Consider the following 25728-nt stretch of genomic DNA (forward strand, 5'->3'; position numbering starts at 1 on the left):
TCTTGGTGTTGGTGGTGCCATTGCTGTCAGAAGCAACACTGGTATGGCATATTATTTAAAGGGATTTAAATGCCCTTTCTATGCCGAGGGTGGGCGGACCACTCTGAAAATGCATGATCACACTTGGCAGACCCCTTTCAAGTTCGTTAGCCCTGCTAACTGAGCAAAGAGACTCCTTTTAAAGTGGCAATTCTCTTATATTTAGTAGAGGGAGAGCAACTCACCCTTACTAACCCCAGCACAGCATCCCCCCAGTGGCTGTTGCTGGTGTCTACCATAGTTTTCTTTTTAGATTGTAAGCCCTTTGGGGACAGAAAGGGAACCATCTTATTTATGTATTATTTATTTTTCTAGGTAAACCGCTTTGAGAAATTTGTTGAAGAGCGGTATATAAGTAGTAGTAGTATATACATGATTCGGCTCCACTGAGAAGTTCTTTCTGTGATATTAGATCTCTGTGATATCCCATTCATATATGCATACTAACACCAAATGCTGCAGCCATACAGAGATGAACATGCATGTGTGACATAGCCCGTAATAAGTGGCAGCAGGCAGCCCTCTTTATTTGCAGGGGTTCCGTTCCTACTAATTAGCATGAATATGGAAACTGCAAACAATGAAACCTTAAATGAAACCTCCAGACTTGACTTCTGTCATGCACTCTACATGGGGCTGCCTTTGTACGTAGTCCAGAAACTTCAGTTGGTTCAGAATGTGGCAACCAGGTTGGTCTCTGGGTTATCTCGGAGAGACCATGTTACTCCTTTACTGATGGAGCTACACTGGCTGCCAATAGGTTTCCGGACAAAATACAAAATTATTTTGTTATAACTTATAAAGCCCTAAACGGCTTAGGCCCTGGGTATTTAAGAGAGCATCTTCTTCACTACAAGCCCCACCACCCACTGAGGTCATCTGAGGAGGAAGGTCTCTAGTTACGGCCAACCGGTTTGGTGGCTACACAGAGATGGGCCTTCTTGGTCACTGCCCTGAGATTGTGGAATGTGCTCCCTGCTGAGATACGATCCTCTCCATCTCTGGCAATTTTCAAAAAACACCCGGAAACCCAAGCTTTCTCAGCTTCCTAGAAATTTATAGGTTTTAATCTCTGGTTTATTTTTAAATTGTTAAATTGTTTTAAGTTTTTTGTATATGTTTTTAACTTGTTTTATGCTATTGTTAAGTTTGGGGCAGTGTACAAATTTGATAGATAGATAGATAGATAAATAAATAAATCTATGGGGATTGGATTTTGGGGAGAGAAAGCCTAAAAATGCCTTAAATGTGGGAAAGGGCGAGAAATAAAAGTAGAACTGCATAGTACCTTGCTCTCTAGGGCTGCAGGGATCTAGAATTTCCCCCCAAACCCCCTAAATCAGCCAAATTTTTTGAAAAAATTTTTTTTAAGAAAGAGTTTCAAAATGGCTTCATGTTCTAAAATGGCAGCCAGAAGTGACACTGGAAGTAACTTCTGGTCACTCTGCAACTGCAAATGGGCAAATTTTAGCCTATTGTTTACTTTGCACCACAGATAAAGAAATTGGGTCTCTAGGACCCATCCACAGATACGTGAAACCATGGTTGCTGGAACTGAGGGTGAAAAGGGCCACCTGTATCAGTAATATATCTGACCCATTCACATTTGATGTTTTAGGCGCTGAATGATGGGCATGCATATGTGAAGAAGCTCTCAGAGTGCTGACGTTTTCTTTGTTCATTCTGTGCAGGAAATCCACTTTCTTCTGGATTTCTATAATTATTTTCAGGAGCTAAGAAAGATAACTTTCCTAACCCCCTTTTGAGAAGCAATAAATGCCTGCCGAGCTGCCTGGAGAAGGTTGGCTTCTTTGGCTTGCAAGTGGCTTCGGCGTATCCTGTGAGCTGTTAAATCAGCCCAGCCATTTGCTTGATTGATTCGTAAAGGCTCACTGGAGAATTGCATGACAGCAAGGAGAGTTTCACAACTTTGGATTCATAGCTAGCAGACAGAGAGGGGGGGGGGAAAACTCCTCTTCACAGTTTTAATCCTGAGTCATATTGACTGAGTAGGAGTGATCTATGGCAATGGGCAAATATCAGAAAGAATGTGACAGATATGTCTTTTGCTTCTGAAACAATAAAGAACAAAAGCTTTCCTGGAGATGTGACACTTATTTGAAACTGAAACGAAACAAATGGTTTGACTCAGTTGTTCAACTTAGGAGATATAATGTTAATGCTGGGATCCAAAGGTGTGCCCTAGACCTTAGTCATGCCCAGCCTAATTTTTTTTACCTCTGGTTCTCTCCTTAGCAGACTTTACCCTCCATACCATGTCACAAGTCAGTTTTTTCAGTTCCCTCAGTTTGAGAAGAGGTTTGCCACGTGGCACTGTTTGAGAAACACCAGTCCAATGCTCCATTGAGAATGCAGAATTAGGGTCAAACCAAATGTTCGTAGGAGCATGCGTTAATGTGAACTTTCAACTGGAAATGCCTCCCTTTCTCCCAAAAACATATGTGGCATGTGTGTCATAGGGAGAGGAAGACTAAATATTTTGTTGCGTGCCATTTCCCCATCAAAATCACTCCCCTGGCAGCCATTTGCCCCCAAAACTATAGTCATCCAATTCCTGTGATTTTTAAAACTAGGAACCACTGTTTGGGTGTGAGGTGGTGATATATATTTAATTCAAAGCAACAACCATTTGGAATTTTAATTGAAATGAATGTTAATCATTCTTTTCTGAGAGAGAGGACCATTAATATGGTTTGATACCCTTTCCATTACAATACATCAGAAGATTGTCCAGCTTTCCCACAAACCTATTCCCTTCTTGATTTTCTGCTGTTGCTTGTACATTTTGACATGATAAACACAGAATTAAATGTGCTTAAGCCCACTGAAATCAAAGGATGTAAGCACATGTAACTTTCTGGATTTTAGCCAAGATGTCCATTGTGTTGTTAATACTATATTCCATACTTTTAAAGAGCATTTAGATATTGTGGGGGCATTTGTTTTTCTCAGTTGGAGGCTATATTGAATTTGGCTGTGGATAAATAAACTCAGTGTTAATTCTAAACCTGATTTTTGAATTGCTTCCCGCCTCCCACCCCCCAATATCCTAACAGGACAACTATAGGACAGCTCGTTAGAAATATCAATGTAACATTTGTTTTTCATTAGGTTTTGTCTTTTATGTATCTAGAAGGACGCTGGCTTTGAGTTTAATTATGCAGACTAATAGCATGCATGAAGTGTACCTGAGGAAATATTTTTCTAAGATCAATTTAAGATCATTTCTAGAGGCAAACACCAACACAATATAAACATAGGAAGCTGCCATATACTGAGTCAGACCATTGGTCTATCTAGCTCAATATTGTCTTTACAGACTGGCAACGGTTTCTCCAAGGTTGCAGGCAGGAGTCTCTCTCAGCCCTATCTTGGAGAAGCCAGGGAGGGAACTTGGAACCTTCTGCTCTTCCCAGAGTGGCTCCATCCCCTGAGGGGAATATCTTACAGCGCTCACATTTCTAGTCTCCCATTCAGATGCAACCAGGGTAGACCCTGCTTAGCTAAGGGGACAAGTCATGCATGCTACCACAAGACCAGCTCTCCTTGCAAGAGCTGTGCCTCCACCCACAGAGACATGGGTGCAGAGTGGCCAAGAGGTGGTCGAGTAATGCTCTCCATGGTTTCTCCTCAGGATGTGCTTGGACAAAAGTTGCCTCATGACAACTGACATCACTGCTGCCATAAACAGTCTGCAACAGCAGCTCTCTCCTCCCATTGTGTGCTGGATGCAGACATTGACCAGGAGTTTCAGGGGGTCAGGAGGCATCCTCCTTTCCCTCCTTATAATCTAACTATTATTGTTAGCATTTGAATGGGAGACTAGAAGTGTGAGCACTGTAAGCTATTCCCCTCAGGGAATGGAGCTGCTCTGGGAAGGGCATCAGAAGGCTCCAAGTTCCTTCCCTGGCATCTCCAAGATAGGGCTAAGATTCTGCCTGCATCCTTGGAGAAGCTGCTGCCAGTCTGTGTAGACAATATTGAGCTAGATAGACCAAAGCTCTCACTCAGTATGTGGCAGCTTCCTATATTCCTATGTTCCTAACAAGCCGGAAATAAACCAACCAAGGTCAGTTCAAACTGACAAACAGATGGCAAACTGAAGTATGGTTAAAACAAATCAGTCAGTTTGACTTCAGAGACATGTTTGGATGAAAACACAAACTGGGAATACTGAAATTCAACCAAGTTTCTGAACTGCATCACTCAAAATCCTCCCCATATATATTCATTCTAGTTTGTTTAATACAGAAGCCTAACCATCTGGCTCTGTACTGAGGGAGTTTGATATAACTGGACATGGAAAGCTAGCTTTCTGTATCCTCTAGTCATGGAATGAGACAACATGGTGTAATCATTTGACATAATAACCAATGCCTTTCTGTGTGGTTGAAGTTAAGTCATCTTGAAAAGTACGCCAGAAGAAAATAAAATTGATAGTGCCCTTTAAGACTTCATGGAGGGTGGGGCAGGGGGAATGCTCTGCAGCTGCATAGATCCAGAAGGTTCCAGTGAGAAAACACTGAAGGAGTTTTTTGAGAAAATTGTTAGCAGGCAAATAGAGATTACTATGGAACTCTCAACTCACATGTGCCTATTTATTGCTTGACAAATGTAATGTCCAGTCATGACCTGCACATGTGAATGAACCATCAAGCTCAAACACTAAAGAACTTTCACAACATCTCAAGTTCAGGGATTTTCAGTGGACTCAGTTTACACATTAAGATGCCAGTCATCAGGTGTACAATCCAGCATAGAGAAATCAAAGGTATATGCATGTGTGAAGTCCACTGTACAGTTAGTAGCAGGTTACTAGTTAATTCGTAGAAAATACTTTTTATAAGTAGTTATGTTCTCTTTACATATTGGTGTTGTGTGTGTCTGTGTGCACACAAATATATACTGGGAGACTGCTGGGTTCCTGGCCAGCGTCAAATGAATCCCCATAATGCACTGCGTATTTGTGCAGTGCATTGTGGGAGTCCTGGGGGCGGAGCAATGCCTCCTGGCACCCCAACCATCTGTGCTGCCAGAGAAGGCAGCTGCACATCTGGGTGAGCGATCTTCATGCCCAGACCAACGGAGAGGATTGTCTGTCAGGGAGAAAAGCTTTCTGAGGTTCCTCCCCTGCCAAGCCCTTTCTCACGTATCGTGAGAAAGGGGTCTATGAGTGTTACATGTTCAGACATGCGGTAATGAGAATATGTAGTAATAAGTACAGAATGGGTCCATATGAAAAATGAAAATTCATCTTATTTATTGACTCCCCCTTGTATTTTTTTAATTTCATGTTTCACTATTCTGTGAAAGGAAATATTTGCTGGGGTTCCAAAGCACATTGAAAAGCTGTTTCAGCTGCACATTTCTTTTTCCAACTCAAAAGATGAAAAACAGAAATTCAGAAAATATTTTCTCACAGAATCCTGAGAGCTGGAGACTTCACCTCATTAAATATTTTTTAAATATTTATTTAATTATTCATCTCTCCACTTAATTATGCTTCCATTATTTATTTACATATAATAAAATAATCTCAGCTGGTATTGTGGTAGCAAGCATGACTTGTCCCCTTAGCTAAGCAGGGTCTGCCCTGGTTGCATTTGAATGAGAGACGAGAAGTGTGAGCTCTGTAAGATATTCCCCTCAGGGGATGGAGCCGCTCTGGGAAGAGCAGAAGGTTTCAAGTTCCATCTCTGGCTTCTCCAAGATAGGGCTGAGAGAGGTTCCTGCCTGCAACCTTGGAGAGACCGCTGCCAATCTGTGTAGACAATACTGAGCTAGATGGACCAAAGGTCTGACTCAGTATATGGCAGCTTCTTATATTCAATTTGAGCTCAAATTGATTTGCACAGCTCTAGTGGTTTACATAGAAAAATAATAAATAAGATGGTACCCTGTCCCCAACGGGCTCACAATCTTGGAGAGAGGGGATTGTAAAAGTTGCACACAGAACTCCATACAAGTAATATCTGGATCCCAGAAGGAGATTGTTACTCAACAAGAACAGTATAAATTTATTGTTAATTAAATAAACAGAAATATAGTGGGCAAGACATTTTGGCTTCAAAATTCTTCAGCTGCTCTGATGTTCTGGGCGAAGCATAGTAGCCGCAGTGACAGTAATAGAATGTCCATGATGAAGTGTTCAGCAGTCTAGGATTGGCTGTCACTGAGATGACAGCACCTGACATCTCAGTAGCAGCAGAACACTGCATGACGGACATTCTGTAACTGTCACTGCAGCTACTGTAGCTTGCCATCACCCCATCAGAGCAGCTGAAGGAGCCGGAAGCTGAACATGCTGTCCATTATATTTCTGCTCAGTTAATCAACAATAAATGTATACATGCAATGGTGACTGAAGGGTTCTTTCTGGACTCATAGATGTGTTTCTGTCTCTCTTTCTCTAAGGGCCAAGTGGCATGTTACCTTAAATGTACTCTAAAGTAATGTGCTTAGGACTGGCCAGCAATTTCTTCAAACAAAATGCAACCAAGAAGCCCTGACCCAGATCAGGACCATGGCTTGTGGTAAGGTTAATCCTTTTCCCTCAGGCCATTTTCCTGCTGAAAATCCCCTCCTCCCATTGCTGCTGTTTATCCTCAAAGCTGCTGTTAGCTTCAGATAGGGTTGCATCCTGAATCTGGGCCTCTTGCAACTGCATTTTTGTTTGTCGGGGGGGCACTCCCCTAAGCACAGTGCTTTAAAAGATATTTAACATAATGTGTAGTTTGTCCCTCAGCCTCAAAGTTATTAAAGTACGAAGGAGGAATTGTCACACTACTTCTTCATTCTCTGCATGTGTGGCTTGTCTCACTTGGGGAAAGGTTCTGTTTCTGACTGCTACTGCAAATTCCTCACCACCACCATCTGAGGCTGGTTCAAGCGTGTGAAAGGTGCACATAGGACTTCTCTTGCTTTGTGATGGCTGCTTCTACACAATTATTGGGATGATGTCAATTTTGTATTGCATCTTTGGTTTGTTAAATGTAAAAACGTCCAGCCTACAGATTTTTAAGAAGCCATCAGGGTGTTTTGGCTGACATGTGTATGAAAGATCAGATTTCTGTCTGCTGTGGAAATATCTGAACAACTTTTGATACCATCACGAATGAGTAGGTCACTGAATGAGTGCCAAGCATCCTTTAGATAGTAACACAGAGCCACTTTCTTTTTGGTTTTCCCTTTCTTAAGCCTGCCCTACATGAATATGCAATCGCACTTTATATTCAATTGCTTTGTTGGCTTTGCAGATATTTTCAGATACAGTCTCATCCTCTTGTTCCCTTTCTGTCACTCCTGTCTAGCAACCTCTTATACATCTCCTTTTTCTTCTTGTTAACATTCAGGTCATTAGCTGAGACACACAGAGAGAATTGCTATGGATGTGTCTTTTGAAAGATCTTAAGCCTTAATTAAACATACAACTAGTTGCCCTTTTGACTTGATGCATTTTGATCTCTTGGCTAATCAGGCTCTTAAAGAAAGAGCCATCATTTTAATAGGTTCAGATTAGAAAACCAATCAAAATGGGAGCTTGGATGCACACTTTATAGGGCTGGAATGGCAGGCTTTATTTTGTCTTTTAAAATAAAATAAATAAACAACCCTTTTTAAAATGATGCATCCCCACATAACATTGTATATGCCATTCCTGGAAGCTGTGTTGTCTTTGTCTTGCTGAAGTCTGACCCCAAAATGGAGGTCAGGGTGGGGTGTGGTGGAGATGATTATCCACATAGGGCAGCTCAAGGCCAAACTAGATATTAGTCTAAATGTATTTTTCAGGAGGCATGCTTAAAACGATGATCTACTTCCCCTCAAAAAAACAACTGTGGCGAGAATCTGATAGGAGCCATTGTATGCAGGGAGGAAGAAGTTAACCTTTTCCCTGGAGCTGCTGGAAATGGCTCCCCAAGTTGCTGTTTGCTCCCAAAACAGCGACTTGCAGCAAATTAATTAAACTGTTTTTAATTACTTTTAAGAACATGTATGCACAATTACATACATTATATAAAAATAGCCACTTCGAGGTTAAATAGCTTTGGGGTGGGTTTCAGTATGAAAAGGGTGTGAAGGGAAAGAGTTAATTTCCCCATTCCTCACACAGCGTGCTCCTGGAAGGATTGGCCTCCCACAACTCCTTTTTGTGGATGAAGATGTACTTTTGGTTTAACAATGGCTCTTAAAAATGCATTTCGGCAAATGTGTCCTTTGGCTCTCAGTGAGGCATTTAAGTGGACTAAGGCATCAATCCCATGCACACCTACCTGGAAGAAAGCCTCCTTGAACAGAATGGGGCTTAATTCTGAGTAAATATGAATAGGATTGCTCAGCACAATAGTGTATACATGAATATAAACTGTTTAACTTAGTGAAATTAGACGACTAAACTTTTGTATTCACTACCTAGTAGATTTTAGGCAAAAGTTCCAACCCGAACATGATGATAAGTCATGTTATCGTGATTCCAGGCAGACCTGTGGCCCTAGCCCTAACCATGTTCACTTGGAAGTAAGCTCCTTTCAACAAACAGTACGGAACTCCATCTGTTCAGTCAGACCATCGATCCATCAAGCTCAGTATTGTCATAACAACTGGCTGCAGCTCCCCAGCAGAGGTGCTCTTACCCCTGGACCTCTGGGTTGAAGTCCAGGGCCTCTACAGCCCCAGGGGCCCCCCAAACCTCTTTAGTCCATCCCTGGTGGTGTGGTCGCCCAGCCAAGCATGATGATGCTTAATTAGCAGGGGGGCCTCCAAAGGCCTTTAGGTCCAGGCTCCAAAATTACCTGGGTGCTCCTCTACTCCCCAGGGTTTCAGATTGAGACAGGATTCTTTCCTAGCTTTGGGAGATGCCAGGGAGTGAGACTGGGACTGTTCACGTGCAAAGCCCATTGATTTCAGTGGAATTTCCCTCACAGTGAATACACGTAAAATTAAAGCCACAAATGTGTAGGCATTAAATGCCTTCGATCATGTCCACACTCTTGTAGCCAGCATAAACCAGAAGGTGTGGATTCCAGCGATTTAGTTTCTCCATGCAGATTTTCTAGAATCTGAACTTTCATGCATAAAGGCACAAAAAATGCATCTCCGGGTTGTTTCTGGTTTATGAAGATAACCTTTCTGGTATATGAGTCTTCAGCCAGGCTGCTTGGAACAAAGCATCACGAGAGGTTAGAGCTCCACAATCATGCAAATGTCTTGGGAGTGGGCTGCTACCTTTTGAAGCCTGTTTATGAGCACTAAAATGTCAAAGCTGGTAATCCTATTAATGCACACTTTTGGACTAGAATTATTAGATGTGTGTACTCTGGCTGAAAGATACCTGTTAGGATCCAAGGTCTCTTTATTTTACAAAGACTTCCTTGGCAAAGAGGTCACTAGATGAATGGTTTCAAGTGGAAAACAAGGACAAGAACAAAAAGACACTTAACTGTTCTACACAGTTGGAGTTGTAACTCACCTAAATATACATGTGGATATAATATATTATAAATCTCCCCCCCCCCTAATCTAACCTGTGCCATTTCACTCCATGTAATCTTCTACAATAAAAGGGATGGGTATTCTGAGGCCTCTCACTCTATTCCTTTCCCCAATGTTGTGTGTGGTTGTTTTTTTGGTCAAGTTTGAGGATTTTGCTGTGAATGGGCAGTGGGGTCAGTGCCAAACTGCACTGAATGTTTCTCCATCTCTTTAAAGATTGTTTGTAGCTGGCTGCTGCAGGGAGGGGGCAATCTGGATTGGGACTATGATGGTAGGTGAGTAGGTTTATCCCTTTCTCCTCATGCCATGTTCTCAGTGAAAATCACCTGCCTCACCGCTATTTGCTATGTTAGTAAACGTATATGAACCCAGGTTGTGTATCCTAACATTTTTAGTAATGGGGTAAATAGCTTCAGGAGGGGTGATTTGCATTGGAACAACTGTGAGAAGGGAAAGGGTTAAACTCCCTCCACTGTGTGACATGGCTGCATTCTGGATTGAGCTACTGAATGTTTTTTGCAAAGAAAGGGTGATGAATTCACACATCTCTGTCTCTTGTAGTTTGGCCCTCAGATGCTAACTAAAGCAAATGGAGGAAAATGAATCACTTCCTATTAATGGTAGTGGTGGTGGGGGGACAAAATGACCCCAACATGGTTAAATTAGTATCTGCAAATACTAATTTAACAATACAAGAACTGCTTGATGTTGGCTCAGCAATTAAACTAATGTGATGTTTACATTTAACTAATAATAATTAATAATTATCACTTCTAGGTGGTTTTGAGGGGGAAACGACATATATTTATTTATGGTTTCTGACACCTAATTGGAATTAGCATTGGGGTTCATGACCCTTGAAACTATCCTTTTATATTTGTACCCCTGTATGGTAAATAATACAACCACCTTCAGTAGCGCAGTGGGGAAATGCTTGACTAACAAGCAGAAGGTTGCTGGTTCAAATCCCCACTGGTACTATATCGGGCAGCAGCGATATAGGAAGATTGTGAATGACATCATCTCAGACTGCACAGGAGATGGCAATGGAAAACCCCTCCTGTATTCTTCCAAAGAAAACCACAGGGCTCTGTGGATGCCAGGAGCTGAAATAGACTTGATGGCACACTTTACCTTTATGATAAACAATAATCTTTAAAGTTTCACATTTTAAAAATTCAGTTGGAATCATCAAATATATCTAACCTTTTGAAATCTATGACAACTTTGGCCTCAATTTCAGATTTCTAAAGTGATTTTTGCAAACGTAGGAGTGTAGAAATGTGAGTGTTTTCTGTAAGCCTTCCAGGATTCTTGAATTCTTTTGTAAAACTCTCATTGCCATGACTGGGGATAGTAGAATAGAGAACAGCAAGTTCATTCTCATGCCAAATTTCTGCCACTGAGCTGTGGAATCTTTACAAATGTTGCCAGGTTTTCCTTCCGGTTCCTATTGTGTTTATGTGCTGCTTTGTCAAGACACTTTGGGAGTTAGAGTTGCAAGAATGGAAAGGCAGAGATGTCATTTCAACTATGGGGGGGGGGGGCAAGAGCATTCAAGAGGGAGCAAAATTCTCAGCAAGATTTAAAGTCCCACTCTTGGGTATTTTCAAAACTAAATTGCAAAGTTGTGCATTTTAAGAGCATTGGTAGTGGTTACTTTTGTTGTTTTTCTTGTTAGCAATTGTATTAGGATTTTTCAGAAAGCATAATATATCTCAGTGCAGCACATGTTAACATCTTTATACATTCATCTTATTAAGTCACACACTGGATTAAAACTGCATTACACTACAGCTCAGATTTTCCCACTCACAAAATATCTCCTACATAGTAACTCAAATTAATGGGGCTCCTGAGAAATAGTGGCACATTTTGGCCTGAAATGGGGAACATTATTATGTATTTATTTACATAGTCAGACAGGTGTTATTGACTGGTTTGTTTCATCCAGACATCGAGTCCTTCCCAAGGACCTGGGATGGCTGGATTTGATTGTCAATGTTGTTGCTGTTATAGATATTGTCGCAGAATATAGGCTGTTCCCAGTAAAGTTGCTTTTTGTAATTGGCTAATGGTGATTTCTGTGGCCCCTATGGTGTTGAGGTGCTCGTCAAGGTCTTTTGGAACTGCACCCATGGCGCCAATTACCACTGGGATTATTTTGGTCTTTTTCTGCCACAGCCTTTCAATTTCAATTTGTAGATCTTTGTATTTTGTTATTTTTTCTATTTCTTTTTCTTCTATTCTGCTATCCCCTGGTATTGCTATGTCAATTATTTTAACTTGTTTTCTATTATTATTATTATTATTATTACATTTTATATCCCGCTCTTCCTCCAAGGAGCCTAGAGCGGTGTACTACATACTTAAGTTTCTCCTCACAACAACCCTGTGAAGTAGGTTAGGCTGAGAGAGAAGTGAATGGCCCAGAGTCACCCAGCAAGTATCATGGCTGAATGGGGATTTGAACTCTGTTCTCCCTGAGTGCTAGTCCAGCACTCTAACCACTACACCATGCTGGCTCTCTCACATGGAGGGGAAATGCCCATCCTAGACATCACTCCTGGCAAAGGGGTGATACTGTGCTTAATTTGATCCCATATGTTGTGCCCTGTTACATCTATATGAGTGAGTTAAATTCAAAGCTACTGGAGTCACACAAGAAACGTTGTGTTCTTACAACTAGTTGACTACTTTATTTTCTAAGCCTTCAATTCTATACCCAGGCTGATTAAATTCCATTTATATCCTGTGTGCAAGATTGTTGCTCATAGCATTTATATAGTAAGGAGAAAATGGCAAAATTCTATCTTGCTTATGTCTCTCTCCCTCTCTCTCCCTCCCTCCCTCTCTCATTTTCTGTTGCCATCCCCATGTATACTGTTTTAGAGCATAGGACATGATGGATTATCTATATTATTGTTATGGGGATGGTATTGTGCTGGGTCAAGTGAGGAAGTAACTGTCTTCCTAGGGTTTTGCACAGCTTGATTACTTGCTTAATGGCCTTCGATGGCTGGTGGCTATAAGCTACTAGAATTTGCTAGACAGACTTGCCAGGCAAGACAGGGGTGGGGAGAGGTGGGCTGAAACCAGTGTTCTGCCTGAGTGTAGCAGGAAAGAGGGGGGGGGGAAACCACAATTTAAATTTTGGCAGTAAGAGAAACAGACTGAGGTTCTGTAGTTGGTTGGGAAAGCTGCATAAATATGCTGCTGTTTTGAGAGAGCAAATGCTGCTTGGAAGACGAGCGATCTCTGTCAGGTTACCGGCACCCCTATGCTCAACTTGTATGTTGGTAAATAAACCAGGGCTGACACTGCCATGAGGCAAAATGAGGCATCCACTTCAGGCAGCAGAAATGGTACATTGTTCATGGGCAGCAATTTTCCAGTTTATTTAATGCATTGCTAAATTCTGACTGTAGGAGTAAGTTTCCTTTGCTCTGCCTCCCACCGTATTTCTTCTCAGGTTATAATACGCACTCATGTGAGGCAGAATCAAAGTCCTACTTGTTTTAACTTCCCTGGATTGGGAGTGGACAACTATACATGGTGCTAAATAATAATGTAGTAGTGCTAGGATTTTAATTAGAGGCCTTTTCCTATTTTCTGCAAAAGGGCTATTTATTTATTTGATTGATTGATTAGATATACAGCCCTTCCTAAAGTGGCTCGGGGTGGTTTACATTAAAATAAACAATGCATAATAAAACAATTAAAACAAAATAAAAACATTTGAACCAGATTAAAATTAACCTCTCTCCAAGGTTGCAGGCTGGAATCTCTCTCAGCCTTTAGCCAGGCTCAGAAGATGGGTCTTTAAGGCTTTCTTGAAGGCGTCCAAGGAAGATAAACCTCTCATATTCATTGGGAGCACATTCCACAACCTAGGGGTGACAACTGAGAAGGCCCGATCCCAGGCTGCCACCAGATGAACTAGTGGCACCTGAAGACAGACTCTTCTTGACAATCTTAATGAGTGGAAGGGATCTTAGAGAGACTATAACCATGTTGATGCCGCCTCCTTTGAGCATCAGCTTATAACCAGGCATAAGAAGATCATGGTCGTATTTCCTCTGGATCAACAAGCAATTACTTGGTAAAAGCTAGTGCTGGTGGTGAGATTTGGAATGGGGGTATCAGAAAGAAAGATGCAGACTTCACCCCGTGAGCCTGTTATGAATTGGCTTAAACCTCACCAAAGCTTTAGTTCATAATGGGCTTTCTGTGGCACCAGTCTGCTGCTGCCTTTCCTTTTTCACTCACATTTACCTGGAGCTGGCAACACCAGCAGCAACACTGGCAGCAACTCAGCTGTCGAGATTGATGGGAACTACAGTGACGCAACGGGGAAATGCTTGACTAACAAGCGGAAGGTTACCGGTTCGAATCCCGGCTGGTATGTTTCCCAGACTATGGGAAACACCTATATCGGGCAGCAGCAATATAGGAAGATGTTGAAAGGCATTATCTCATACTGCGTGGGAGGAGGCAATGGCAAACCACTCCTGTATTCTACCAAAGACAACCACAGGGCTCTGTGGTCGCCAGGAGTCAATATCCACTTGACTGCACACTTTACTTTTACATTTCCCATGTTCCTCAGTCCTTGGGGAGATTGTTGTAAGTGGGTTGAGAGAAAGTGTGGTGTAGTGGCTAGTGTGTTGGACTAGGACTAGGTTCCAATCTCAAATCAGCTATGAAGCTCATTGAGTGATTGCTGGCCAAAAAACATACAAACCCTCAAGCTAAACAACCTCACAGACTTCTTGTTAGGTGAAAGGAAAGAACCATGTACACTGCTCTGAGCTCCTTGCTGAATAAAACTGTCATAAATAAATGAAAAGGGAACAATGAGGAATTTAATTCCTTTGTTTCTGATGTCCCTAGTAAGTATATAGGAACTACATTTCCCATACTTTCTGAAACCTGGGATGTTGTTGAAAACATCCAATGTCGTTTATGGACAGTGGAGTCTTTTAACAGTGAGGGGAAGAGGACAAGGGAGCCTTATGGGTTATTGGGGACAAATGTTGGAGTGGAATTTGGGTGGGGGATTATTATTTGATTTTTTAAAAAAGAAAACCTATTTTTCCTGAGCCCGTTCTGAATTGAGCTGATTTTTTCCTACACTCACCTATTGCTCATGCAAACTATTCCTGATGTATGGCAAACGTTTTGTGTTGTGACCCACTTCTTGGACATGATGTTTTGGCAGTTCATATGGTTCTTTAGGAAACATTCAGTCCTCTTCTGCCTCTTGCACCCTCCTTAGTCTGAGATATCAGCATTGTCTAGTGCCAGGTAAGACTCTTGCCAGGAGTCTCCTGGTCCTTTTTGTCTCAGCCTAGCTATCCCCCCCCCCTTTATCCTCCCTTTTCTCTTCTACTTCTTCTATTCCCTCTCCAACTGATACTAAATAAATTACCTGTGTGACATGCTAGGTTTTCTCTGGCAATGAGCCTGGGAAATCAAATCTGTTCCCAAACCTGGGTCTCTCATTTGGCAGTGCAGTGTTTTCTTGTTGTTAAATCAGGTCACCTCTTTGGGAGACAAAGAGGGAGGAAAACATATCCATATAATTAACAGGAAGTAAATTTGGATAATGCGGCTGACATATGTTTATTAGGGAGGGAAAGACCATCAAGGACATTTTTGTGAGAGCATTTCACTTCTTTCTCTCTCACTTCTTTCTCTAGCATTTCACTTCTTTCTCTAGCTCACAACTATCATGATTTAAGCCTTCCAAATGAGGGATAAGTCAGCCCTTTGGTTTCTGCTTCGACTATCGAAATGGCTGCTAGTCTGGTGGCTGTGGGCCACTTCCAGCCTCAGAGGGATGATGCCTCTTGATACCAGTTGCAGGGGAGCAACAGCGGGAGAGAGGGCATGCACATACCTCTTGCCTGTGGGCTCCCCAAAGGCATCTGCTGGGCCACTGTGTGAAACAGGATGCTGGTCTAGATAGGCCTTGGGCCTGATCCTGCAGGGTTGTTCTTAATTCTTATGACCTGAACCAAATTTATTTTTCTGTACTTTTTAAAAAAAAGTCATTCTGGAGTCCTGTTGTTGAGACTGGTTAAAAGTCGATTTTATTTACATAATTACAAATGGCCTCTTTGCTTGTGCTTCAGACAAGGCCAGAGATAGGAGTGGCTCAGTGTGGTATTGGGATGTGAATTGTTCTGTAAGAATCAGCGTGGCCTTTTGAAAAATTGTTTGCCCTTTGTAATTTTGTCTTTGCGTGGGAGAAACAGTCAATGGGGAAAATCCTTTAAGAGCAATGATTTTTAAAATGGTTATTTGATTACCAACAGGATCCCAAATGTTTGATGGTATACTGATTGGGGTAATTAGCTATTTCAGGTGGGTTGTTTTTTTTTAAAGTAGTGCCAGCACCCTAAACCAGACCCTACCCTTGGTGGGCCTGTCTTGCTCACCTCATGTGGACAGGTGTGGCATGTCAAGCCTCTGTGGACCTGTTTTGCTGAATTACCGTGAAAACACAAAACACAGTACTTTGCCAGTTTCATCACTTTGTAACAGAGATGCCCATCTTCAGAGCCAGCATCAGCACACTTTATGTATTTATTTAAAATATGTGTCCCATAGCACTACCTTCTGTATATAACCCTCCAGATAGGACTGAAACCCCACAAAACAGTGCCCCAGGCCCTACCCTGAAGAGAAGACCCAGAGTAACCAAGACAGTTGCTGTCTCATACTTGGGGCAGAAGCAGGACTAGAAAGTATCCCTTTCCTCTAGAAACTCCTGTAGTTGAGAAACCACCATGTGCTTCAATGCCTTTGCTCAGGAATGGCAAATTAGAGACAGGCCAAAGGTTATTCAAGACAGCTGGGTCTAAATAACATTTTTTAAAGCAGGGACCTAACAACAACTGTTTTCAACAAGGAGGCACCTCTCCCTGTTCTAGGGAGGCATTGACCACCTCTCTAACCCAGGACCCCACCCCATCCCTGACCAGCCTCAGCAGACATCCCTTGGGGAAATGCTATGGCACTAGTGGCCTGAGAGGGCCCCTGTTGCTGACTTCTGCCACTCCCACTGCCATCTCTGTCTCCAGTATTTGCTGCGACAAGGGTTCCTCACCCTTGGAACAAGGGTTCCTCACTCTCAGCACCATGGCTAGAGTGGAGTGCCATTTCCCCAGAGTGCCCCATCCCCTAATGTAACATTGCTTCAGAACAACAGAGTCATGAGATTGAGGCATTCTGGGAAAACAGCACTCTGCGCAAATGTTGGTGAGAATCACCTGCTGCTTTGGTAAGCCTCTGAGTGGCTCATCTGTGCTGGCAGTGAGAGGAGTGCCTGATGCTCGGTAAATCCACCACAGCCCAATGGGGGTCCAGTAGAGGGGCAACTGTCAAGAGTGTGGCCCACCAGGGCACTGTGCCCAGAGTCCCCAGTGACCTGGAGTTGGCCCTGGCCACTCAATTCTCTAGAGTGGTCAATTGACTAGCCACTAGGTCAGTTTATGTGGCAAAATTATATTTCCCATCAATTGACTACTCTCTAGATAATGGAGTTGCCAGGGCCACAGTGTTGTTCTGGAACAAAGCTAAATTAGGGGATGGGGCATTCTGGATGAATGACATCAGCTAGATATTCTCAGTTGTGGAGCACATTAGTAGCCAGGACAATATGTACAAAGTCTGGAAAGATATGTAACATGAAATGCCCTCCTGTAACTTGAAGATATATTTTCATTTCAAGTGAAAGTGAAATGTTTTCCACACTCTGATTAACATTTAGTATAGTCCCTAGGGATATGTTACCAGCTTGTGGCAATACACTTGGCAGGTTGGCCATTTCTATTTGAAGTTTTTATATGGTTGTCAATTTCATGCTTCCAAGACAAAGCTTCACAAAACCCAACATGTCTTGGAAGGAATTTAACATGAAATACATGCATCTAGTCTTTCTAAATGGTGTTACCTTAAGGTACAAGACAAGATCAGCATTAGATACATTATCAGATTTGATAAACTCATGGGGGACAGGTTTTTCAGGTTATATGTCATCTGCAAATTCAACAGCAGTATGCCTCTGTATACCAGTTTCAAGGAAACAACAGTAGGAAAGGGGATATGTCTTCATCTCTTTCTTGTGGGCTTTCCAGTGGTGACTAGTTGGCCACTATGGGAACCAGGATGCTGAACTAGATGGTCCTTTTGTCTGATCTGCCACTCCCTGCAGATCATTAAAAGATGTTTTAATCTTTTTATCGGTTGTTTTTATTGTTTTGTTGTAAACCACCCAGAGACTTGAGTTTTTCATTAACACATACAAATGTGTTAAATAAAATAAAATAAAATAAAATAAAGCTGAAGTGCCTCATGGTAGCTTTGGGCCAGGATGTTCTAATAACGGCAACAGAGGCTTAGAGGTGTCATAATGCATGTGACCATGTGACTTTTACACTCTTTATTGCTTTGCATTTTTTTAGCTAATGCTTCAGATAGCTAATTGTTTTGTTGGGCAGTACTGGAGCAACAGTGTTCAGAAGACATAGGCTCTGCCACAGCACTACCTTTTTGATCTTTTTCTGTAATCTGAGAGAGAAAGAGAGAGAGCGCAAGTGAAAATACTGGATTCTTTGTGCTTTAAAAAAAGAACAACACCTCCAGCCGTGCTGCCTTTGTTTTGAAGGAAGTAATTGCTGATTCGGTTTAACAAGCTACAAAAACATTTAGCATTTGTTCAGTAGTCAGTCTTGAGTAGCAGGTGGCTTGAAATTCATAGCCTTTTAAGAGTACATCTGCTGTTCCAGATTTTTAAAAGACATATATGGTGGTGTTAATAAATGTTCAGTTCTTCTCTGTGCTTTAAAATATGCTTTTAGGATATTTATTACTTTTTAAAGGGACACTCACAATATAACATGTATTTGGGAAGGGAAAAGGTGAGGTGAGAAATCCTTAGAAATTGTGGCAGGATCCAGCCAGCCATGTGAAGCATTTTAAGCCCCATTGGTTTAAATGGGTGAAATAAGCATATGCTCTGGCTTTCCCCATTAAAATGTATGGAAATTAATGGTGCTTCTCTTTGGCTGCATTATATCCATTCTTCATATTAAACAGATAGTTGAAAAAAATAGTTTGCCCTTATTGTCCTGTTTTAGAAACTCAACTACATATTTGTCATGTGGCTTTGGACAGATTTCCCAGGGTAAGGAAGAATATTCTCTCACCCACCGTCTGGCATGCTACAATTTCTTAGAGATCAAGAAATCGCAGTTGCAATCCTGCATGCAATTGCAAAGCCAAGCATTTTGCTGCGAAGGGATGCTCTGAGATAGCTTCACCACACATCTGAAACTGAAGTGCTGCCGCAGGCTGCTGAATCCTTTAGGCAGGGCTCAATCCATTAGTTCTATTGGTTCCCAAAATGTATTCTGGGCCAGCTAGAAGTCAATGTTTCCAGATTAGCCAGAAGCCAATTTTTCTACATCCAGGTACAGATTTAGGTGATTGGTGGCCTTGGTCACTATGCAAATCACAGCCTTCGTCTTAAACTAAAATTTATGATGCATCTGTTTATCCCAATTTTATTAAAGATATAATAATCAGGGGTGTGTGTGTGTGAGAGAGAGAGAGAATGAGAATGGGTCTGGGCTCTGACTTGACTAGTTTAGGATGCCAAAGCTAGCTCCCTTTCCAATTTCGCTGCAGTTAGACCCCTGCCAACTGAGCAGAGCCACCTTTTAAAGTGAGTGATGATTCTCTTATATTTAGCAGGGGGAGAGCCACTGTCCCTATCCAGCCCCAGCACAGCATCCCTCCAGTGGCTGTTGCTGGTATCTGCCTTTATGTTTCTTTTTAGATTGTAAGCCCTTTGGGGACAGGGGACCAACCTGCCAACTGAGCAGAGCCACCTTTTAAAGTGAGTGATGATTCTCTTATATTTAGCAGGGGGAGAGCCACTGTCCCTATCCAGCCCCAGCATAGCATCCCTCCAGTGGCTGTTGCTGGTATCTGCCTTTATGTTTCTTTTTAGATTGTAAGCCCTTTGGGGACAGGGGACCATCTTATTTATGTATTTTTCTATGTAAACCTCTTTGAGAACTTTGGTTGAAGAGCAGTATATAAATATCTGTAGTAGTAGTATGTTGATGTCCAAAAGATGTTATAGGTTGAAACACCATGCACTGGAAAGGGCTTCTCCTGTATCATATATTATAAATCTGTACTTGTTATCGGTAATGTGGGTTTGGGGTTTTTTATTTTACATGTTTACTGAGTAACATACACAATTTCCCCCCTTGATCTTCACAAGAGTTCTGTGAGGTAGATTAGACTGACTACACAAGCCCACTGTTAGGCTGCCACCCCAGCCCCACGGGATGGTGCAAGGGAAAGGGGCCATGCTCGGGCACTCACCCTTCCTGGGGAGGAGGCGTCAGCTCCCCTCTGCCCCACAGCCAACGATGCGGCCATCTTGCTTGCGGCGGGAGTGTCTGACTGGCCCCTGACAGTCACTGAGAGAGACAATGCTGATCAGATGCAGCATAGTCTTGCGAGATCTCAGCCTGAACTCTCGCGAGATGTGGGAGTCTCACAAGAGGTGCCCCACATTTGAGGGGCTATTTAAAACTGGACTGGGGCCAATGATGAGGGGCCAGTCCAGGAGGAGGGCTGCCAAGAGCAGGAGCCCTGTGACTCCCCAGGACTACCTGGAGCAGTGACTGGGCAGAGCAGCCTGTGAGGTTAACAGGCTGCTCATGGGGCAACTCCTCAATCCAGGGGCCAGAACTCTGAGGCCAGCATAGTCTGGGGCAGACAGTAGCCCCAAACATGACACTTACCCATTAGGCAAAGATTTGAACCAGCATCTCCCTGGACTAAGTCCAGTCTTCTATCGACTACAGCATAGGGCTGGCACGAAATGGTCCCCTACCTCTTTTTTCCTGCCATTCACAGATGGCAAAAATGGGGCATTTGGGTGAGAATTTGGAAAGGTGACATTCAGGGGTGGGGGTGAAGTTTTTCCTAGGTGGCATCAGCAAGTTCTAGTGGGTATCAGCTGACAGCTGTCTTGTGGGGGGCAACTTTACCTGGAATCCCCCTCTGCCTAACAGTGTGTCATGTTTGATACTGCCAGGAGGAATTGTTGCTGCCCACCACAAAAGACAGGAAATGGCAAGAGCAAAAGGTGGTGAGCAGTATCTCCACCTTTTGCTCCTGATCACCCCATGTTTGCCTGGGGAAAAACTTTCAGCCCAGCTCTACATAAAGCACACTTGGGCTGATTTATTTGCTCAGCTCCCATTGCTTTCACTTCAGAGATTTTGTGACTCCTACAAAAGTAAGACTAGTCTGCCAGTTGATAAATCTAGCCCTGCCTCAATCAACCACTACAGTTAGATGCATAATGCTAAGAACAGTTGGCAGGAGGCTCCTGGACAGACTCCCATCCAGGCTGAGGCTTGCTTAGCTTTCATAATAAAACAATATTAAAACTGAAATTAATTTGCTCCCCCAAATTCTCCTCTGTATTCAAATACTGAAATATTTGTTGAATATTAATTGAATATTTTGAGAGCTGTAAATGATGCCGTCTATGCAATAGCTAATTTCAATATTTGATCATATATAGTTAAAAATGAAGCAACAGTATTTGATAGCTGCAGTGCAATCATATTAAAGTAGTTGATGGTATGTGATGGCTAGCATGCACTAGTCCTGAGTAGTCCTGAGTAGCTGGCATAATTTGAGAGGGGACAAGCAATGGTATACTTGACAGCTTGGCCGGTTTGCTTGCCAAAACATTTAAAAGCAGTCAGCAGACCTAAAGTACTAAAATGAGGGGGGTGGGGGATATATATATATATATATATATATATATATATATATATATATATATATATGAAATATGCTTATATCACAAAACTTTGTTTATGAATAAAGGTGTGCCAGTGAGGAATAAAGATAATGCTTAAACAAATTATAGACCATTTTCCACTATTGGTGTCAAGGCAATATTCATATTTGTGAATATTTGTTTCACCTCTAAAAAAAATAAATCAGAGGAAATAATTTCTTAGTAAGTTCCCTTTAGCAGTAGACTTCTCTGACTTTTTTGCAGCTTCCTAGATGTTGATCTGTGGTTGTTGTTTTTGTTCTCCGCAGCCTGTGACCTGATGACCCTGGGGATATTAGCCTTAGTGACTTCCACTGGTTGTGCCTCTGCCAATGCCCTGCAGTCCTTGACAGATGCCATGCACATCCCTCACCTCTTTGTACAGCGCAACACAGGAGGCTCTCCACGGACCGCTTGCCACCTAAACCCAAGCCTTGAGGAAGAGGAATACACACTGGCCGCCAGACCACCTGTTCGCCTCAATGATGTTATGCTGAAGTTAGTCACCGAACTGCGATGGCAGAAATTTATTGTATTCTACGACAGCGATTATGGTAAGTGCAGTCCAGCATTTCAGCAACATCCTCTGAGCCTCGGTTTCTTTGAATGAGCTGTATCCTGTGGTTCTGCTGAAAATGACAGGCCAAAGAGATGTCTTGGTATGGCACTTTGGGTCATTGTGCAGACAGTGGGGAAAACTTTTTGAATGGACACACTTTTTTGCTTTCCTCTGAGTGAAAGGTTGCTGTGAAAACTAATTTTCAGCAGACTCGAAGTTGCTTAGCAACCCCTTATCAAGACAGCTGAAGTTTGATTCATCTCACAATTTTTCAGTAAAATATTAATAAACTGTTGACACTGATTGGCAGGGTTCATATACTGTATGCAAGACAGTACACAACAAGCACTCTGAAAACAGTCCTTTGTGATCTGCTTCTTTTCAAGTGTCCGTGTCGTGTCGCTTGCTTTAAAAATTAATTTTCCATATTGCCACATGTGTAATTTCTTTATAGTGTTCTACCCTGTTCCTTCTCTCTAGAAAGTAAATCACAGCAGCTTATTTCTGACAACATAGGATTAGCATATTCCAGTGTCTTAGATACAGTCCATGTGAACAATTTCTTTCCAGCATGAAACTCAAATCAAGAATTAAGGTCCATGACCCATTTGAAAACCTAAGTTTCTCTGTCAACCAAGCCAAAGGTACTGCTCCAAAGGGAACATACTATATGAGCCTGCTGCTTTCTCACATAGCTGTATGACATGGGAGCTGCTTTCCTATGGTGTAGCCCCACACTGCTGTGAATGAATGAATGAGGCAACTATGCCTTCCCACCTGGTTGCATCTTTGCAGGGCTAAAGATGAGGAGATAATCACAATGCTCAGTTTTCAGTCTGTCCTATTTCCTTCTTGTCTTTCAATCTTCTGAAAGCAAATGAACTCACCTGCTTTTTCAGCAAAAAACAGAGCATGTAAGCTCAGCCTTTTGGTTCTTCCAAAGCATTGCCATGTGTGTTAAACTTCAAAACAATACAAAATACAAATCGACTTCTGTTCATCCCAAGGGTTTTATTGGAGGAGAGTTTGTAGGAGGGTGGGTGGAGTGGAGACACTTGTCTGCATGTTATACATTTGTGGTGGTCCTCTTTTTCTTTTTTGTTTCTTGCAAGCTTTTGCAGAATGGACAGGGATGAGATGAATTTTTTGGAGGGCTTTGAGGAGGGCCATGATTTCTTCCTCCTAGTTTAAAAAACTGTGTGAAAGAGGGGAGTAGAGCAAAACAAACCTTTGTCATTCCATCCTATGCATGTCTACTTGGAAGCTCTGTGTTCAGTGGCACTCCCTGATAAGTTGTATGCATAGGCCTATTATATTTGCATATATTAAGAGGTAATCCCATCAGTTCCCACTATCCATCTAACCCCCATCTGGCTGCTCCCCATTAATACAGAAAGTCATTTATAGAAGCCTCAGGTGTCAAAAAAAGAAGAGGCGTTTCCATAGCATGCTGTACTGTAGACAAGTTTGGATATTGCCACTTTTTTCCTGATCATAATGGCTTTTTACATATGTGCTTTTGAAGTGAACCAGCAATGCTGTATAAGAAGACTTTACTTGCACTGGGCCATATTTGAACTGTATGTTGGATCTCTTGGTATACATATTGGGAAATGCTTGTGTTATATTCAAGTTACCTTATTGAAGTGGAAACTGGTCACTTTGTATAAACTTTAGATGTTGCCCTTTCTCAGTGCAGGTTCATTTCTGATCAAACGTTCTAAAACCGTTACCTGTCGGATGATATGGAAAGATGGGGCAAAGTAGAAGCTTCTGGGAAAGAAGAGAGCTTTAAGTGCAGATTGTAATTGGCATGCTGTAGTGTTGTGCCAAGTGGAGATGACTATTTCTTTAGGCTTGTATACAGCTTGATAGCTGGGGGCTGCTGGCTACTAGACACACTCCATCTGTTTGAGTGGGGGAATGAAAGCAACAGTTGGGAGTTTCAATATTGCTAATTCTGGAATGGGCACAGAAATAGTGTTTATCAGGATGTCCATATAAGACTAGGAAACCAGTGGTTCCTTAAGGATGTGTCTAGGATATAAGATAGTAGATTTCAGTGTTGTCCCTGTGGGGAGTTACCAGCCCTTCCTTCTTGGTGCTTTAGTTCTGTGTGAAACAGGGAGAACATGAAGAAAGATGTGGTATAGCAGACAAAGTACATTCTGTGGTGGTTTTGTGCTATGCCGTCTCTATGAGCTATGGCGCTGGGTGGCTTGCTGGGACTGGGTATTGTGACGGTTTGTATTTTTTTTTTAATAGTATTGCTTGTTAAATTTATTTCTTGTGGTGTTTTGGAATTTGTTTGTAGCAATGTGTAAGTCTGTGCAAGAGGTTGATTGGCAGCAGCAGAAGTGCGACCCCTGCAGGAGGGACAATAATACACTGCTTGGAATGCAGGAGGAGGCCGACAGAGAGAGAGGTCAGTTTAAAAAATCAGTTCGAAGACAATTAATCAGACAGTGAACAGGGGAGAAAGGTGAGCTAGAGACCTGGAGAGAGAAGGCTTCTGAACAGAGGAGATTTCTTCAGTGAAGAGAGAAGCGGGGATTAAGTGGAGACAAGGTTGAATTTGTTCCTCCAGCTGTTTCTGTGCCTCCTGCTCTCGCAGCTCTTTTTCTCTGAGGCAATTTTTTCTCTTTTAACACATCAAGGTATTCAGGCCCTGGCTGACTTGAAACCTCAGGAACCCGGGCCCTCTTCCTTGGCAAATTCATACTGTGCGAGGAACAGCTTCATTTCTTCTGCATGTAAGCCCTCACAAGGAACATTTTTTTCTTCACACTCCTTCACCAGAGTCACCTTATTCGTATTCCAGTATCTATCTGTCATCTCTGCTACTAACAGTCTCTTTTAAACGGCTTTAACTTTTTTACTGGATATTCAAGCAGCAAGATGTCTCTTTGCACTGCTGTTTCACCCACCACTTTACGCTGCACACTTGGTGAAGGGATTTTTCCTCGAGATCTCTTCTGTTAAGTGTCCTGAATATCCCCACTAAATTTTCCCCCTTATTAACTTGTTTTTCGGTCAGTGCCTTTGTTTCTCTTCCTCATGAATTCCGTCTTACTTCTACCACCACATGTGAGGGTCCGCCCTACTTCAGGGTACCTTTGCTGCCACCACCTAGTCAGATCTGATTAGGCAGGGTCTGAGATAAACTCTCACGTCTCCCCCTTGTTTGTGTAGTAGTATGCGGGGGCGGGGATCCCTTTTCAGGTGATGCAGGAGAGGAAATAAAATTTACTTAAAACAAATAACCAGCTTTATTGTTCAACAAACATCTTTTAAGCATGTTGGTTACAAGATCTAGAGACATGGTGCTTTCAAAGTGTTTTCATAGCTCACCATAGCTCATAGTTTTTCTCCACTCTGGAGTTCAGGTACTTTGCTTGGAGACAGAGTTTCTGCTCAGCCTCCCTCCTGAGGATTTTTGGGTTTTCCGCTGAGCAGGCACTGGCTTTCCAGTGGAGAACAGATTCAGCCCTGCCTCCACCTAAGCCCCACTTCTCTCTTCACTGAAGAATTCTCCTCTGTTCAGAAGCCTTCTGCCTCCAAGTCTTTGGCTCATCTTAGGAACATAGGAAACTGCCATATACTGAGTCAGACCATTGGTCTATCTAGCTCAGTATTGTCTTCACAGACTGGCAGCGACTTCTCCAAGGTTGCAGGCAGGAATCTCTCTCAGCCCTATCTTGGAGATTCTGCCAGGGAGGGAACTTGGAACCTT

The 25728-nt window shown here is 42.4% G+C and overlaps 1 protein-coding gene across 16 annotated transcripts in view; it reads left to right on the forward strand.

Moving 5' to 3' along the window:
- The window catches only part of GRID1 (glutamate ionotropic receptor delta type subunit 1), a 1034570-nt gene that overhangs the window by 401279 nt on the left and 607563 nt on the right, over positions 1-25728 (forward strand). For 15 of the 16 annotated variants that reach the window (XR_008318672.1, XM_053305288.1, XM_053305300.1 and 12 more), the window contains one exon: positions 21706-21990. Coding sequence is in view for 15 of the 16 variants with exons in the window: in XM_053305288.1 (XP_053161263.1) it covers positions 21706-21990 (285 nt within the window). In the remaining variant the exon portion in view is untranslated. Of the gene's footprint in view, positions 1-20490; positions 20519-21705; positions 21991-25728 lie in introns of those variants that run through there. The other variant, XM_053305294.1, reaches the window with a different exon arrangement.

Source organism: Hemicordylus capensis, chromosome 3 (genome assembly GCF_027244095.1).
Source record: "Hemicordylus capensis ecotype Gifberg chromosome 3, rHemCap1.1.pri, whole genome shotgun sequence".
NCBI classification, from domain to species: Eukaryota; Metazoa; Chordata; class Lepidosauria; order Squamata; family Cordylidae; genus Hemicordylus; species Hemicordylus capensis.